The sequence below is a fragment of the Protopterus annectens genome, chromosome 8.part0 (genome assembly GCF_019279795.1).
Source record: "Protopterus annectens isolate FY-2018-M chromosome 8.part0, PAN1.0, whole genome shotgun sequence".
In the NCBI taxonomy this organism is placed as follows: Eukaryota; Metazoa; Chordata; order Ceratodontiformes; family Protopteridae; genus Protopterus; species Protopterus annectens.
In genome coordinates this window covers 948,880,901-948,899,819 of record NC_056741.1, presented here as the reverse complement: position 1 = coordinate 948,899,819, position 18,919 = coordinate 948,880,901, and the positions used below count along the sequence as shown (strand labels likewise).

Below are 18,919 nucleotides of genomic sequence, written 5' to 3'. Positions count from 1 at the left end.
GGTACTCTGCTTGATGAGGAGAGAGAGTCTATTCCACAGATGGGGGAGTCTCTGGGACACAAATATGTACCACCAACAAGTCCTATTGATGTCACAGACCAGGCTGAGGCCGTGTGTGTGTGGGTTACTCGAGTGGAGCTTAACTTGTGGATATGCAGCAGTCCCATCAAGGTGGGGTCTGAGATTTCTTTGTATGCCAGACAGAGGTCACCTCTGAGGAGCCTGCATGAAACTGAGTAGAGGGACAGGGCTTTTAAACTATCTGTGCAGAGTAGATGTTTGAGGCCCTGGATTCTCCTGGTGAGGAACCTCTGTGGTCTCTCCAGCTCCTGCATGTGCTTTGTGAGTTACATGCTGAAAGAGGCGTTGTACTCAATAATGGGCCTTATAAGGGAAGAGTACAGGGATGTTATGACCTCCTTGTCCCTGGATGAGATACCCTTACTTATGAGGTGGGGCATGTAGAAAGCTTTCCATACAATGAAAGCAACATGGTGGTCAAAAATCATGTTGCTATCAAGCTGGGTGCCTAAATAACTCACGACTGATTGCGTGCTTAGGACATTGTTATTAATGTGATAAAATGTGGGGACGTCACTCTTCCCAAAGGAGATGATGATGCATTTTTTGGCATTCAGCTTGAGGCCATGTTTCTGGCACCAGTCATTTGTTTAGGTGAGACCCTCTTGGAGGATGTCCACATCACTTGGGGAATTGATGACCATGCCCAGCTTGCAGTAATCTGCAAACTTGGTCAGCCATAGCCCACTGGTTTTGGCCTGCACCTCAGAGAAGTATATCCTGAATAACAGTGGTCCTGAGACCAATCTCTGGGGTATGCTGCTTGTTACAGGTCTACTGTTTGAGGTGGCTTACATTATTTTGATTAGCTGGGTTCTATCAGTCAGCCAGTTTGCACCCATCTGGTAATATCGATTGATGCCTTGTTGAGAGAGTTTATCTATTATGCCTGAATGGGGAATAGTGTTAAAGGCTTTGGCCAGGTCAAGGTAGGTGGTGTGCACTGTCTTCCCCTCATCTATGGCTTTGGTGACTGTGTCAAAGAAGTTGACCAGATTTAACAGACATGACCTCACCTTGACAAAGACAATGTGTGGGGTCGAGTGTTTAGAGGTTGCCAATGTCCCTGTTAATGAGGCCCATGATAATCCGTTCCATGGCTTTCCCAGTACCTGGTCCCCTCCACTTATCTCTAGGGAACAGGTCATCACTGGCCTCTCAGGGGCAAAATATATAGCCTCCATGAGGCCTGATAACATCCCAGGCTGCATCCCACATGAACTCAGGCATGAACTTGCAACACCATTAGGCACCCTATTCAACCAAAGTCTGAGTACTGGCTTTGTCCCAACCGAGTGGAGAACAGCCATTGTCATCCCTTAACACAAAGGTGGAGTGTCCACCGATATGGGAAATTATAGACCCATCATCTTGTTTCCCACCTTTCTAAGCTAGTATAGTCCAGTTTTCAGGTTAGTGCTGAATTCAGGGCTGTGTTACAAATCTCTGTGTTTGCCCATACCTTACTTGGATAGAAGGAAGTTTCTCTGTTCACCTGTGAGAGAGAGGAACTTTGAGCAGCCTATCTGTCCCTGGAGGAGTGGTTTCAGCCCAGAAATTAGTAGTTTATTGGCCATTTTGGGCTAATTTCTATCTCCATTTCCCTGCTATAAATACCGCATTTGCCCAGTTTTGCACACCAGGCAGCGCCGATTAGCTAGGGTATAACTATTCCCGGTTCCACAAAGTCTCCTCTTCAATTTTTCCCTTGGAACGAGACAAACTTTCAGCTTAAGCACTCAAGCCATTCATTTCTCAGCCCGGCACTTGCTCAAAATTCATAGCAAGCACTTATAAACCCTAGCACTAGACCCTCCTATACTGTAGAGAAGGACAAGGCTCTCTATTCAGCTTTACCAGCCATTCAGTAAAACAGTTCACTGTACCTATCCAGGCATGTCCAAAGGGCAGTTTCAGGCATACTCTCCAGTCCAACTGGTAAAACTGGGCATTTTGAGGCAATGTTACAACTGCCTCCTGTACACAGACAACCCTCTCCTCCTACCACCAAACACTAATACATGTGAGAGATGCAATTATACAGCCAAACTGGAGGCTAAGCTCTCTCAACCCAAGGCTGGATCAGACAGTCAAGAGGAGAAGGGAAATACTTGCATCACACCAAAAGTCTCACATAGACGCATTAAACCAGCACCGGCAAATAACACACATAAATACACAAAAACATACTCGGAGGCTCTAAATAAAAATCTGCAAAAGCAACAAGACCTCCAAAGCAGACACCCAAGCAACCTCCACCCCCCAGCACAAATTATGAAACACATACTTCACAAAACCAGTGTACCATGCAATCAAAGCCCTTAAGGCAAAATAACATACCCAACATACTAGTAATAGGTGACTCTATAGTCTGGCACACTGATGTCCCACTCACTAGGCTGAATAAGGAGAAGTTTACTGTTAGCTGCCTGTTGGGTGCCAGGATTAGCCACATAACACAAGAACTCAGGTCACTCCAGAACAAGTACAAATAAGACTCTGTCATTGTCCATGTTGGTGTGAAAGACCTGAGCCATACCTCCCTGGACTACATGAAAAGAGACATGGAAGAGCTGTCTGATTTTGTAGCCCAGGCTGATATGACCCTGACCCTGAGTAGCATCCTGCCCTCACCAAGAATGATACCATGGTATAAAGAAAAAATTATCAAATTCAGCAATTGGCTACGTTTCTGGTGTCGTTCAAAGAGGATCCAGTGACTGTCCGCCTGGGATGACATGCTCGACAAGCCACACTGCTTCGCCAGAGACGGCTTGCACCTGACACCCTTAGGCTTTCAAATACTGGCCAAGGCTCTTGCCACCCCCATAGTGCCTTTTTTAGACAAGGCTCAAAAGGCAAATCCACCGCCATAAATAGTACAAGTAACAAAAAACTGAGGGTAATGCTACTCAATGCCAGAAGTCTAAACCTCAAAATACATGCATTCGAGGCACTCCTCAGTATGGAGATAATCAATATATGTGCAGTAACAGAAACCTGGTTAAAGGCTCCAGAGAGCACACCAGCACTACCAGGCTACAACTCATACCATACATTTCGGCCACAGAACCTGGACTGAAATACAAAAGGCAGGGGCGTATCCATATTCATCAAGGATACCCACACCTCCAGGTTAGTGGCATAGCACGATGCTTCAGAGAACATCCATGTGCAACTAACAACTGGCAAAATGGCAATTCAAATTGTAGCTTGCTACAGATTACCCACCATGTCCCAGGACCCCCATTACGCATTTCTGGAAACACTGGGAAATATAAAGGTTCTACCAAACACCCTAATATGGGTGATTTCAATTATCCAAACAATAACTGGGAGAACTACTCAAGTACTAACTCCCTTGCCCAACATTTCCTAGAATTTATAAACTCAAATGCCTGGATCAACTGGTCAACACTCCCACCAGAAGTGACAATATATTGGAACTGGTCATCACCACACTGGAGGTCAACCCCTCGCTGGTTTGATCTGACCATAAACAAATCATTTTGGATATCCACATCCCCCCCACCCCCGGATAAGGAAACCACCATGAAAAACTTTTCAAAAGCAAACTTCATATTACTTAAGACCGAGGTGGAAAGTTTCAAAGCCTTCATGCTAAAGGATAACATTGTCCAAGCTACAAAATCCTTTACTAATGCATTCTACGGGCACCAACAAGAATGCATGGATCGTGCTATCCCAAGCAAAACTAAGACTCACTCCTCCAAGAAAAGGAAACCAGACTGGTGGACTCCTGCCATAAACAAGCTATACAATAGAAGGAGGAAACTAGTACAGAAAACAGTAAAATCCCAAGAAAGGGAAGACAACCCTGATCAGTATCAGCAAGAAACTACGATCCCTCATAAAATCATCCAAGGCGAGTTTTGAAAGAAAAATTGGCAAGGACTCCAAAGATAACCACAAGGCTTTCTTTAGCTATGTCAAGAATCTAAGTGGCAGTTCTCAGATCTGCTTGGAGTTAGTTTAGAATGATACAAAATACACTGAACCGACCGATATTGCCAACATCCTGGCAGACAGGTTCAGTGCAAACTTCACCCCCTTCTCACCCCCAAAAGGGCCCATAACCATACCAGAAGAATGTAGAGCCCCTGAAATCACAGACACTTGGGTTAAAACAGCCCTTTCCAAAGCCAAAAACACAGCATCAGTGGGACGGGACGGTGTCCCAGGCTACGTCCTACATGAGCTCAAAGATGAACTAACCCCTCACCTAAACACACTGTTCAAACTCAGCCTCTTCACAGGTTACGTACCCATAGAGTCGTGCACAGCAACGGTTATTCCGTTCCACAAAGGTGGAGCCACAACAAACCCCGGGAACTATCCTGACTAGCTTGGTCTGCAAGGCTATGGAGCGCATCATCATGGAATTCATTAACAGAGACATTGGGAACCTCCAAACACTGGACCCTACCCAGTTCGGCTTTGTTAAGGGCAGATCATGCCTCCTAAAGCTGGTGGACTTCTTTGAGACAGTTACTAAGGCTATAGACTAGGGAAAGGTGGTACGCACAGCCTACCTAGACCTCGTAAAGTCCTTTGACACCATTCCCCATTCTGGTATTATAGACAAGCTCACCAGCCTGAACATAAACCCCTACATCACAAGATGGGTTGCCAACTGGCTCATGGACAGAACCCACATGGTAAGAGTTGCGGGTGCTAGGTCTGACTCTAAACGGTTACAAGTGGCATTCCTCAGGGCTCAGTCCTAGGACCCCTCCTGTTTGGCATATACTTCTCAGAGGTACAGGCAAGCACAGGAGGATTATGGCTGACCAAGTTCGCAGACGACTGCAAATTAGGGGCTAAAATTGACTCTCCGGCTGATGCAGACATCCTCTAAAAGGGTCTCACTGAGACGGATACCTGGTGTCAAACTCATGGCCTCAAGCTAAATGCCAAAAAGTGCATAGTCATCCCCTTTGGAAAAAACAAAGTACCCACAAACTACCACATAGGTGGTAGTCCCCTAAATACGGAAGATGTAATAAGGGATCTGGGGACCCAAGTAGATAGTAATCTCTCCTTTGATAATAACATTGCCAAAGTGGTTAGAAAATCCTTTGACATGGCCCACTTTATCACAAAAGGGTTCGCATCCAGATCAAAAGAGGTCATTGTGCCCCTCTACTCATCGCTCATCAGACCCATCATAGAGTACAATGCCCCATTTGGGATGTATCTTACAAGACACCTGCAACAGCTGGAAAGACCACAGAAGTACCTCACCAAGAGGATCACTGGCCTCAAACAGATGCCCTATGCAGCTCGACTGAAGTAACTCCAGCTGTACTCGGTTGCATGCCACTTACTCAGAGGTGATCTCTGCCTGGCATACAAGGCCATGTCCAACCCAGAACTGATGGACATGCTCCACCTAATGAAAAGCTTATCCCCTTGAGCCACAAGCTCTAGGGATCTAAACCTCATCACAACAATAAATAGGATATGCTGGAGGGATAGATTCCTGTCCCAGAGACTTCCCATGCTTTGGAACAAGATTCCAATCTACATTAGGCAGAGCTCCTCGCTAACACTCTTCAAGAGAAACCTTGACGAGTGGATGGGAAACAGAAAGTTTACCCCGGGGATCACTTCAGTGGCTCTGTTAGACAGAGGCACATGGAACTAATCTAAGGGAGCGGCGAAAGCCAACACATTCTGGCTAGGCTTATAAATGCCTTAGGGAAGATAGCCTAGTACCTACCTATGAACCTATGAACCTATGAGTCTAAATCCCCACTATGATCATTGCTAATATTCTGGTATTACTAAAATATGGAAATTAGATACTCTGCATACTGGTTTCACCATATAGTTGTTATTCTAAGGGGATCCAGTATCTGTATGCCTGGGATGACATGACTGACTGACCTTGATGCTTTGCCAGAGATGGCTTGCATCTGTCAACCTCTGGGATTCCTGATACTGGCCAAGGCTCTTGCCACCCCTATAGTGCCTTTTTCAGGCGGTGTTCCAAAGACCAAATTACCACCGTAACAGCTACAAACAAATGCAATCTGAGCGTCATGTTGCTCAACGCTAGAAGTCTAAATCTCAAAATGCACTTGCTCGAGGCACTCCTTAAAATGGAGAACATTGATACTTGTGCTGTAACAGAGACCTGGTTCAAGACAGCAGAAAGCACCCCTGCACTACCAAGCTTTAACTCATTCCACACCTTTCGGCGCCAAACTTAGACTGAAGCTCCAAAGGTGGTGGTGTTTCCATATTCATAAAGGATGCGCACACCTCCATATAACACATCAGAGATACTTCAGGTGCAGCTAACACTGGATAAGACAGTGATTCAGGTTGTAGCCTGCTATAGGTCCCCAAACATGTCCCAAGACTCGCACTTCATGTTCCTAAGCACCCTGGAGAATATTAGGCTCCAACCTAACATTCTCTTACTAGGCGACTTCAACTACCCCTCCATTAACTGGTAAACTACTCATGTACCAATACACTTGCCCAACTTTCCTGGAGTTCATTAATTCCAATGCCCTGGACCAGCTTGTTGTTACCCCCACTAGAGGTAGCAACATCCTTGACCTGGTCATTACTAACATGGGTAATTGTTGCTCTACACCAATAGTCAGCTCCTACTTGGTTAGATCTGACCACAAACTAATCACGTTGGAAATCCACATCCCTCCCACCCCCCCACCCCCCCACCCCCCACCAGCAAAGGTAACCACCATGAAAAACGTCTTCAAAGCTAACTTTGGAATCCTAAAAAGAGAGGTGGCTAACTTCACCGCACCCATGCAAATGGAGAATAGTTGCGTGACTGCAGAATCATACACCAATGCACTGTATAAACACGTACACAAATGCATGGATCTTGCCATACCCAATAGAACCAAGACAATCTCCTCCAAAAAATGGAAGCCAGTCTGGTAGTCTCCCACCATAAACAAACTCTACAACAGAAGGAGGAAACTGATGCAGAATAAGGTAAAGTTCCAAGACTGGAAAAACTCCCTTATCTGCCTCAACAAACAAAACATTGAGGGTTGGGAGGGTGGCCTAATGGTTAAGGTGTTTGCCTTACAAACACAAGTTGCAGGGTTTGAGTCTCACAAGGGATAATTGGCTAGGCTTAAAATAGCTTGCAAGGGCAGTTAGCCTAGTACTAATCTATGAACCTATACGGCTATGAACCTATCCCTCATCAAATCCTCTAAAGCTATGTATGAAAACAGGATTGCAGCAGATAGTAAAGACAACCACAAGGCCTTCTATAGTTATGTAAAGAATCACCACAACAATACCCATATTTGCTCTGAGCTACTGCACAATGGTACCTCCTATACCGAGCAAACAGATATTGTCAGTATACTGGCTGACAGATTCAGTGCCAACTTTACCCTCCCCAAAGGACCAATCACAATACCAGTAGATTGCCAGGTACCCAGTATTACTGCTGCACAGGTTAAAACAGCACTGTCCAAGGCCAAGAATACAGCTTATATGGGACCTGACAATATCCCTGGTTGTGTTCTACATGAACTACAGAGTGAACTGGCACCTCACCTGTGTGCCATGTTCAATCACAGCCTCACCTCAGGCTTTGTCCCTGCCAAATGGTGCACTGCTACAATCATCCCTCTCCACAAAGGGGGAGGGACTACAGACCCTGGGAACTATTGCCCCATTAGCCTGACGAGTCTGATATGCAAAGCTATGGAACACATTATCATGGACCTAATAAACAAGGATATAGGGAATCTCCAAACTCTGGATCCCACACAGTATGGTTTTGTGAAGGGTAGATCATGCCTGCTCAACTTGGTTGACTTTGAGTCAGTCACCAGAGCTGTGGATGAAGGCAAGGTGGTTCATACAGCCTACCTTGATCTGACCAAGGCTTTTGATAACATTCCCCACTCAGGAATCATAAAAAAACTCACTAGGCTTGGCATCAACCCCTTTATTACTAGGTGGGTTACAAACTAGCTTATAGATATAACCCACAGTGTGAAAGTAGCTGACTCCAAGTCAGAATGCCGATTAGTCACGAGTAGAGTCCCACAGGGTTCACTCCTGGGTCCTCTCCTGTTTGGTATCTACTTCTCTGAAGTCCAGGCCAACAGGAAGGGACTCTGGCTGACAAAGTTCACAGATGATTGCAAGTTGGGAGCTATTATTAACTCCTCAAGTGATGTTGACATCCTACAGAATGGCCTCACTGTGACCAACGACTGGTGTCAGAACCACGGCCTTAAGCTCAATGCCAAAAAATGTGTTGTCATCCCCTTTGGGAAAAACCCGGTTCCCATGAATTACCGCATTGACAGTAGTCCATTGAACACAGAAGATGTTATAAGAGATCTGGGAACACAGGCTGACAGCAACCTCTCTTTTAATCACCACATTGCCACTGTGGTCAGAAAGTCCTTCTGTGTGGCACATCTCATCACTAAGGGTTTTGCATCCAGGAAGAAAGAGGTCATTGTCTCCTTCTACTCTTCCCTTATTAGGCCAGTCATCAAGTACAATGCCCCATTTGGCATGTACCTTACTAGACACCTGCAACAACTGGAGAGACTGAAAAAGTTCCTCATAAAGAGGATCCTAGGCCTTAAACACTTGTCCTATATGGACATACTCAAAAACTCCAACTATTCTCTGTCTTATATTGCCTAGTTAGAGGTGATCTCTGCTTGACTTACAAAGCCATGTCTGACCCAGCTCTGTTAGAAATGCTACATCTAAAGAAATCCCAATCCCTCCACACCACATGCTCCAGAGACCTCAACCTCATTACCAAAATTAACAGAATATGCTGGAGGGACAGGTTCATAACCCAGAGACTGCCCATGCTATGGAACAGACTTCCCATACATGTCAAGCAGAGCACTTCGCTGACCGTCTTCAAGAGAAATCTTGATGAGTGGATGGGAAACAGAAAATTCACCCCGGGGATAACACCAGTGGCTCTACTTGACAGAGGCACTGGGAACTAAGGTCAAATGGCACTATGCCAGGGTAATCCTATGGCTAGACTTGTAAAGGCCCTAGGGCCATTAGCCTAGTACACACCTATGAACCTATGAACATATTAACTAATTTGTCTGTTTAAACTTGAGTTAACCACAGAATATAGACGTGTAATTTTAGTCACTATATTTGCCATGTGACACATTTCTTTATGAAAGAGAGCACTACATTGTCCCCTTTTCTTACCCTCACATTGCAGGGTTGAAACAGTTTGATTGTGTAGCCAATAAAATGGATATACCTTGACTTAATACTGGCATTTGTTGGATTGTGCATTTATGTATAAGCTAACCTATAGCATTAACTAAATGAGAGTAAGTGACTACGGGAACCGGCCTGTATACTAGCCTGTATACTGGCCTGTATACTGGACTGTTGACAGTAAGGGTAAGCATGAGACAGTTACCATCTGGTGATATGGTATAATGTTCTAATTCCTGAATAGACCCTGGAACTATATGATGGCAGGAGGTGATGGTGTTACAGATGATTTGAAAAGTCTTAGTTTAGTATTGAGAAGTTAAAACCCATAGCTAGTCTCATTGCTAACCGAAACAAAGCAACCTAGTATATAACGTAGATAACATTTTGTAATGGGTGTGTATGCACTAGATTTCCACCATCTGACATTTCACTAAAATGACATTTAACTTAGCTAGGGTCTATACTGAATGTTTGAACATTCAAAGTTTCAAGTCTCATATGGTCGACACCATATCATCTGATTTTTGAATGTTCGAACATTGTAATGGAGGTCTCTGTACAGTGCGGAATGGGAAGATTTCCCTTTTCTGCACTGTAGTCCGATCTTGGAGTTGGTATATTTAAAGAGCGGGAGGTATGGAGGGCATAGCCCCCCATGTGGTGGGTGCCGGGGGGCTTGCCCCCCTGCTTAGATTGTTCAGATAGGAGTTTTGTGTATTTTATTTTTGTTTATTAGATATTTTAACTTTTTAAAGTTCTATCATATGGTGTCGACCATATGACAGTCGAACTTTCCAATGTTCGATTATCTAATATAGACCCACTTAACTACACAAGGAACTCATTTGTTTGCTCACTAGACTTTGTGTAAATAAAAACATAATCTGACTTAGTCTGGACCAGTCTTAGTTGGTACAGTTATGCCTTACTGAAGGATCATACTAACTGGTTACTCATGTGCCATGTTATCCCCATAATTTTGATCAATAAAACAGGTTCAACACTGACTGGTTTGTCACATAAAACACAAATTGCTGGTTTGCATTTTTGCTCAGTCCCTGCTAATCAGTGTGTAGAAAGTTGAAACAATTTGAATGATTGTTGTTTTTTTTCCATTGTTTTATTATTGGAATAGTATGTTATACATTTTTTTTCTGCATTTTCTTCTGTAGGAGGAAAAATTGGAGTGCAATTGTATCCTGGCTTGACTTTGAAAGAAGTAGAAAAAAAGAATCCACTTGTAACAAAAGGAGGAAGATACTCACCCAAAGACTGCAAGTACGTGCAAAAAACAGCCATAATAATCCCATTTCGAAATCGTGAGGCCCACCTTACACACTTTCTTTATCATATGCATCCATTTCTACAGAGACAGCAACTGAACTATGGGATTTATATCATTCACCAGGTAATCTCTGCCAAGAAATATAGTCATGGCTTATATACTGGGTATCTAGGAAGTTCTGATAGCTCATCCATGTAAACTGATGGCTCATGTTTAAATACAAGTGTATGCCCCTTAACATAGCTGCTGCTTTAGGGCTGAAACTGAAGCTGCTGCTATTACACAGAACTGCTTCAACTGCTGGCAAGGGTGCTTTGCAGTTTACTAAGGTCGTGTTAGATTTGGAGTGATCTGGTAATAACAGATAAGAAAAATGAGCAGATGTGTTTTATGGCTGACTCATGAGTTTTTATATGCTTGTCTATATAATAAAACCTTATAATAGCAATTTTATGAACTATCAATATTTTAAGTATATCTAATAATAATAATATACTGACTGGCAAGCAGTGTAGCATGTAATTTATTAGTAAATGCAATAACAGAATTTAGAAGTCTAGCAAATTAATTTAACTTACATTTATTAACACATGCAGTATACTTTTTTATAAGTCCCATGTCTATGTCTCTTTTTATTAAGTAAATTTAATTGTTTATTCCAACATGAAAATAGACAGGTGATATTAACAGCCTAGAAACAGAACTGTTTTCCAGAAACTAAACTTAAAACCTTTACTCTGTCCCAAGCCTTATTTTCATCTACATTTTGAAATGCTTCCTGAAGATAACGGCCATGATTAAAACCAGATTTTTTTAGAATCATGTTTTTTAATATTGTTTTATATACAAAACAGATGGAATAGAAAACCAAACTCCAAAGTGGTCAGAGTTACCAGGGAGTTCAACAATAACTAATTTTATAACAAGACCCTGTTTATTTGTTAGAACTAAATACAATATATTACCTCCAGATGATGTTGCTGCAAGCTGTACATACTCTGATAAGGAACATGATCCAAGAATTCAAATTATACAGATGATGATGAATTCACCTATTAAAGTGTTTGCTTTTTATTTATTATACTTTTCAAATATAATTTAAATTTAATATTTTCATTTGCAGCAATGACTCTTACTTTACCAGTGAGAATAAGATTTAAAAGATCCATAACTACAACTTCTGTTTTATTATTTGTGGCCATTTTTGTCAAGAGTTCATTAAAGAGTATGAACTGTGTTTCTGACATGTTTCTCAGGCATTTACTTTAATATGGAATCTGTCATATCTAAACTTAGCATTTCTGCAGGTAAAATTCGCCCTAGTTCTTATGGACAGATGTTTATGTTGCTAATTGTTTATTCATAGCCAGTTATTAGAACATCTGACTTAAGTAAAGCAGTAGTCAGATCATCCTGGAGATAGGGATATTTCACTAAACACTACAGCTATGAAATTCATTTCACAAAAACATTTATGGAAAGCATCAGATCTTTCATATGGTTTAATGGAGTTCATTTCAAATTACTCCTGCCTTTATAATTATATGCTTATAAGTTCTTTTAGTAATAATTAACTTTTATGTCCAATCATATTTTACCAGACTGTAGAAAACCAGACATAAAAATGATGAAAAATAGTGGGCCCAAAACTAACCCCTGTGGAACTCCAGTCTTAATTGTTCTCATATTAGAAAAAAATATCTCCAGTCTTTACCCAGCGTTGTCTATCATGAAGCCAGTTATCTACCCACCTAATCTAATTATCATTAATATTTTTGTTTACCTTTGATTTCAATATATCCTTATGCTGTACTGTATCAAAGGCTTTCACCATATCTAGATACACAACATCCATGGGTAATCCACCATTCAAAGCTTCCCAAGCTGAACAATAAAAACCTGACAGAGCCTGCATATTCTCCTTGTATTTGTGTGGGTTTCATCCGGTGTTCCAGTTTCCTCCAACATTCCAAAGACATGCATTAGGTGGTTTGGACACGCTAAATTGGTCATAGGTGTAACTGTGCATGCATGTGTGTGGTATGGAAGAAGAACCATGACAGGGCTATCCACCCAGCAGTGTAAACCTTGGCCATAGATTATCACTATTGAAGTGAAACCCTGACCGCATGTGTAAAAATGGCAGAAAAAGGGTTGTGAATGGACGAATGGAACTGAATCTCATTTACTGTTCATTTCTTCTACTAGTATGTGTCCTATTTTCCATAATAATAACCTCTAGAGATAAATGAGGGGCTGGGTCAGTAGTAAGTGGTGAGGTATCATTTCTGACTTGCCCTAAGCCATTCTGGTCACTTTCAAGCTGAACTTCCATAACACTTGAATCTCCCTTATTACCTATGTTTTCACAATCTTGAAGAATCCAAATGTTAATTACTAGAGGACAACTAACCCTATTACCTTTCTTTGTCTTGTTCTTGACAATTTTCTTTCTAGTGATATATTTAGAGAAATTCTGTTACAATTTAATTTCATTTTAGTTCCTTGCTTTATAAGAGTTTGTATTTCACTGCAATTGCCCTTTCTCTGAGTTAAGGGCTGAGCCTCAGAATTATACCCCAGCATCGAATAATGTCTTTCAATATTTCAGTTTCTGAATTCTTATGATGTGAGGAAAAGATCTGCAGGTTTATCTGCAACACTGTACTTAGCTGCAGCTGATTTCACTGCAGTAAATTCGTTGTCTTATTTCAACACAATTAAGTATGTTTTTGAAGAATAATCTTTCATCCATTTTTAACAAAATCCCACATTGTTTTTAGTGCAACAATTGCTGCACATGGACATTTAGTCATCTGTCTAACTTTACAGAATGCAATTTAAATCCTGTAACCTAACACAATTTAAACAAACATTAGACATATAGCTAGTGATAGTGACGGTCATATAAATAAATATATATTATATATGTGTGTATGTTTATATGTGTGTATTTATTCTGTTTATCACGGTCGACATCTGATCAGAATGGACCAGTTTTAGGCTCAATCCTGGATGAGTACAGATACTGAATCAGTGTTAACAATTTAAATAACAGAGTTGCTGGGTATGCGCAATATTTACAGAGTGAGAGAAAAAAGTTGATTTTAATGTATAAGATGATTAGGTGGAGAGGGAAATAATTTTGAAGACAAGAATGAGAAGGAGAAAGAAGAGATGGAAAAGTGAAGAGGGAAGAGGAACATGACAGAATCAGGGCAGGAGAAAGAAGAGGAGGGAGAGGAGGAGGAGTTAGGGCAGAAAAGGAAAGCGTGATAAGAGTGGGGGAGGGTGGTGACAGATGAGTAGATAAGGGTGAGGAAGAAAGAGACAAAGTAAAGGGCATAAGGAATTATTTAGAAATATATTCACCTCTTCCACTTGTGGCCTGAGTGGAAACAGTTGCACTGGGATTTTTTTGAGAATAAATGCTTTAAACTGAGTTCTGAATTCTGGCTAGGCAGTCATCTCTTCTAAGGAGAGGGTAAAGAATTCCCAGAGTTTTGACATCAAAACTGAGGAGCTATGCTTAGCACATTATAGTTTTGTGGTGGGGGACTTACAGAATTACAACAATTTTGAGTTTGCCTTCTGAAGTTGCAGGTGGGGATTTCTGAGGTGAGTTTAGCTGCAAGAGGTAAGTTTATACATATAAGAGTTTGAATAGAAGAGATCCTAATAGGAGGCCTGTTCTTTATTTAAAATAATTACTGTTCCCCAAGACATCTCTCCCCAAAAGACAACCTTTCAAAAATAACCTCCTGAAAACACTGTTTTCAGTATTAGTGTGTGTGTATCGGGGGGGGGGGGGCTGCTTTCCTTACAACCCCCTAACTAATATAACTAACTCCACAGTCATATATGATTCCCTGAGAATGTATTTTAATGTAAATGCATTCTTACGGAATTGAGTCTCGGGGAACTGAGTCTCAAAGAATCTCCTTTTGTGGATTAGTAGTAGTGGTATTAGCTCTACTGACTGTGTGATAGTGGTGGACATTGTCTAAGGAGATGGTGATGAAATGACATATTTTGTTGGAGATGATCTGAAGGACATAGTGTTTTAGTTGGAGGCATTAGCTACTAAGGTGAGTCAAGCTCTAAAAGAAAGATTATGAGATATTTTTTGTGCCCTGAAAAGAAAACTAACATTAAATCTATTTATTTCAATGTGTAGTTGAAAGTTCGGGAGTTGGTGAAGCTAGATATCCCAATATTTAAATCTGGTTATTGATTAGTTTAGTATGTCACTATGATTGATAGTCTAGCAATTGGCCCAGAGGGTTAAGGCTGTGAGCCATAGTTCATATGGTACATGCTTTGCTTTATTCCCTCATTTGCCTACTGTGTGACCTTGAGCAAGTCACTTAACCAGACATTGGTCTTAGGTTTCCCCAGAAAAGGGATTACGTGTCCAGCAGGCCTGTCTGGTTAACAAATGTGCTTTATTATGGTTTGTGTATCAAGGAGCGAGTTATCTTAGCGTGTTTCTTTTGTGTACCAAAAACATGTTTTTGTTTTTCAAAAGTACAAAAGTAAATTGTTTATGGCAATCCATTCTGATAAGAGTTAACAACATTTAATGATAAATGTGTTTTTTAAAACATTCTCAAAAGCAAAGTTATTAAAATCATCCATACTGTATTTATTAGTGATAGAAATAGTACTTTATATTATCCACTAATTGGTGATGGAAAAAAATAGGTGTATTAAATACTACCCCTAAATTATCTATATAAGATAGGATGTAACAATGATGAGGCAGCACAGTGGTGCAGCAGAGATCATTGTTGCCTGACAGCAAAAGGTTCCCTGGTTTGATTCTCATCTTGGGTATTTTCTGTGCAAAGTCTACATGTTCTCCCTGTATTCACATGGGTTTTCTCTCGCATTCCATAGACATGCAGTAGATGGATTAGATATTCTAAACTGGCCATAGGTGTGAGTGTGGTGTGGAACAACTACAGCAGCAGGGCTAGCCACCTGATGGTGTAAACCTTGGATCTAGATGATTGTCACTGTTGAAGTGGCTCCCCGACCATATGAGTAAAAATAGGGAAAAAGGGGTGATGGATGTAACAATAATGAGGCTACTCAGTCCATAAGCCACATTGGTGTAGCTTCAGTTGTAAGGAAAAATAATCGTAGAAACCTCCCACAGTTTTAAACATTTTACTGCTCTATCATTTTGACTTGAAGGGGGCTGTGCTTAGTAAAATAGGAAATAACTTCAAATACTAAATTGCTATGTGAAAAGAGTCAATTAATACTAATATGTGTCACAGACATAATACTGACTCTTATACAACACAGCAGTCCTAAATACTCTTCATTCAAGGAAAAATTAACATGCACAATGTACAATAAAATTGCTTCATTGCACCAATCCAAAAGTCACTTTGCATATAATAAACACTAGCTATTGATTTCAAGTCCTTTTGTTTAAAACATAATCATGGGTATGAAATTAAATAATAACATTACCACAGAGTCTGCCATTCCTTACCTTCTATCACTTCTGCCACATGTCGCATGTGAACATATACAACTGCTTGCGACTTGGAAGTGCTCACAGACGAAGTTCATAGGTTCATAGGTTCATAGGTTTATACTAGGCTATCTGCCCCAAGGCATTTATAAGCCTAGCCCGAATTTTTGTGGCTTACGCCACCCCTTATATGAAAAAATACTGTACCCATTAGTTTGTTGTGCCTCTGTCCAGCAGTGACACAGAGATGATTCCCGGGGTAAACCTACGATCTCCCATCCACAGGTCAAGATTTCTCTTGAAAAGAGCCAGCAAGGTGCTCTGCCTCACATGGACCGGGACTCTATTCCACAGCATAGGGAGTCTCTGAGTGATAAATCTATCCCTCCAGCACGTCCTATTTATATCCGTGCTAAGGTTTAAGTCGCTTGCTCTAGTGGTTTTGGTGGATTTGGATTTTTTGAGGTGGAGCATGTCCATTAATTCCAGGATGGACATGGCCTTGTATGTCAGGCACATGTCACCTCTGAGCAGATGGTATGCGACTGAATAGAGCTGGAGTTTCTTCAATCTGGCAGTATATGACAGATTTTGGAGTCCCTTTATCCTTTTGGTGAGAAACTTTTGGGGTCTCTCCAATTGCTGCAGATGTCGGGCGAGATACATCCCGAATGGGGCATTGTACTCGATCATTGGTCTGATAAGTGAAGAGTACAGGGGAACAATGACCTCACTAGATCTGGATGTGAATCCCTTCATGATCAGGTGGGCAATGTAGAAGGTCTTTCTAACCACTTTAGCAACGTGAGTGTCAAAAGAAAGGCCACTGTCAACCTGGGTCCCCAGGTCCCTGATAACCTCTTCTGTGCTTAGTGGATTGCCACCTATATGGTAGCTTGGGGTTACCTTGTTTTTCCCGAAGGGTATGACTATACATTTTTTGGTGTTTAACTTCAGGCCATGGCTCTGGCACCAGCTATCTGTTTCCGTGAGTCCCTTCTGAAGGATATCCGTGTCAGATGCACTTTCCACTATGGCGCCCAGTTTGCAGTCGTCTGCAAACTTTGTCAGCCAAAGTCCTCCCATGTTGGCCTGTACTTCTGAGAAGTAGATGCCGAACAATAGGGGGCCAAGGACTGAGCCCTGTGGGACACCACTTGTGACCGGCTTGGAGTCTGACATAGTGCCAGCAACTCTAACCCTGTGGGTTCTGTCTTTAAGCCAGTTTGCAACCCATCTTGTGACATATGGGTTTACATTTAAGCTGGTAAGTTTTTCTACAATACCCGAGTGGGGTATTGTGTCGAAAGCCTTTGCAAGGTCAAGGTAGGCTGTATGGACTGCCTTTCCCTCATCAATGGCCTTGGTGACTGTTTCGAAGAAGTTGACCAAGTTCAAAAGGCATGATCTTCCCTTGACGAAGCCAAACTGGGTCGGGTCCAATGTCTGCAAGTCCCTATATCTTTGTTTATGAGCTCCATTATGATCCTCTCCATAGCTTTGCAGACTAGACTTGTTAAGCTTATGGGGCGGTAATTACTAGGGTCCGTGAGGCACCGCCTTTGTGGAGTGGGACCACAGTTGCCGTCGCCACTCCTTGGGCACGTATCCTGTGATAAGGCTGAGATTAAACAGCTGCCTTATGTGCGGGTTTAATTCCTCATTTAGCTCGTGTAGCACACAGCCGGGGACACCATCCGGTCCCATTGATGCTGTGTTTTTAGCTTTAGAGAGCAGCTTTCACCTCGCATTTGAGATGTCTGGGAGGCTACACTCCGCTGGGATAGTTATCTTTCCTTTAGGGGTGGGAGGGGGGTGAAGTTTGCACTGAACCTGTCTGCCAGTATGTTGGCAACGTCTGTGGGTTCAGTGATTTTTGTATCATTTTGGACTAATTCTGAGCATATCTGGGAGTTTCCACCCAGGTTCCTAACATAGCTGAAAAAGGCCTTATGATTGTCCTTTGAATCCATGGCAATTTTTCTCTCAAAATTGGCCTTAGTTGATTTTATGAGTGCTCGTATTTTTTTACTAATAATGATCAGGGGTGACTTTCCTTTTATGGATTTTGTTCTATCATGTAGTAGCTTTCTCCTCTTATTGTAAAGTTTGTTAATGGCTGGGGTCCACCAGACTGGACGTTTGCCCTTTGTGGAAAGATTCTTGGTTTTATTCAGGATTGCCTGATCCATGCAGTCCTGGAGGTGTTCATAGAAGGCATTTGTAAGGGCTTCCGCAGCTTGGGTTGTGGTTTCCACTGTCTCAGGGGCCTTGAAGGATACCACACCAGTCTTGAGTAGTGTGAAGTTTGCTTTAGAGAAGTTCTTCACTGTGGTCTTTTTTGTTTGGGGTGGGGGCGGAATGTGGATTTCCAGTGAGATTAGTTTATGATCAGATCTCACCAATGAGGGATATACTTCTGGTGTGGAGCATTTTGTCCCCATGTTTGTGATAATGAGATCTAGTATATTTTCTCCTCTCGTGGGAACAGTGACTAGCTGTTCCATGGCATTTGAATTTATGAACTCCAGGAACCATTGGGCTAGAAAGTTAGGGCTTGAGTAATGTTCCCAGTCTATATTCGGGTAGTTGAAGTCACCCAATATGATGGTGTTTGGAGATACATTTATACCCTCCAGTGTCTTCAGGAAGGCTGTGTGGGGTTCCTGAGTTTGAGAGGGTGGCCTGTAGCATGCTACAATTTGTAGAGCAGTTTTGCCTATGGTTAGTTGCACCTGGATGGTTTCCGAAGCTTCGTGCATTGCCACCAACCTGGAGGTGTGGGTATCCTTTATGAATATGGATACACCCCCTCCTTT

The 18,919-nt window shown here is 42.0% G+C and overlaps 1 protein-coding gene across 1 annotated transcript in view; it reads left to right on the top strand.

Annotated features, from left to right (window-relative positions):
- LOC122809178 (beta-1,4-galactosyltransferase 3-like) overlaps window positions 1–18,919 on the top strand; it is a 267,951-nt gene that overhangs the window by 67,697 nt on the left and 181,335 nt on the right. Inside the window, exon 3 of the mRNA XM_044080478.1 lies at window positions 10,500–10,735. Coding sequence (XP_043936413.1) covers window positions 10,500–10,735 — 236 coding nt within the window. The remainder of the gene's footprint in view (window positions 1–10,499; window positions 10,736–18,919) is intronic.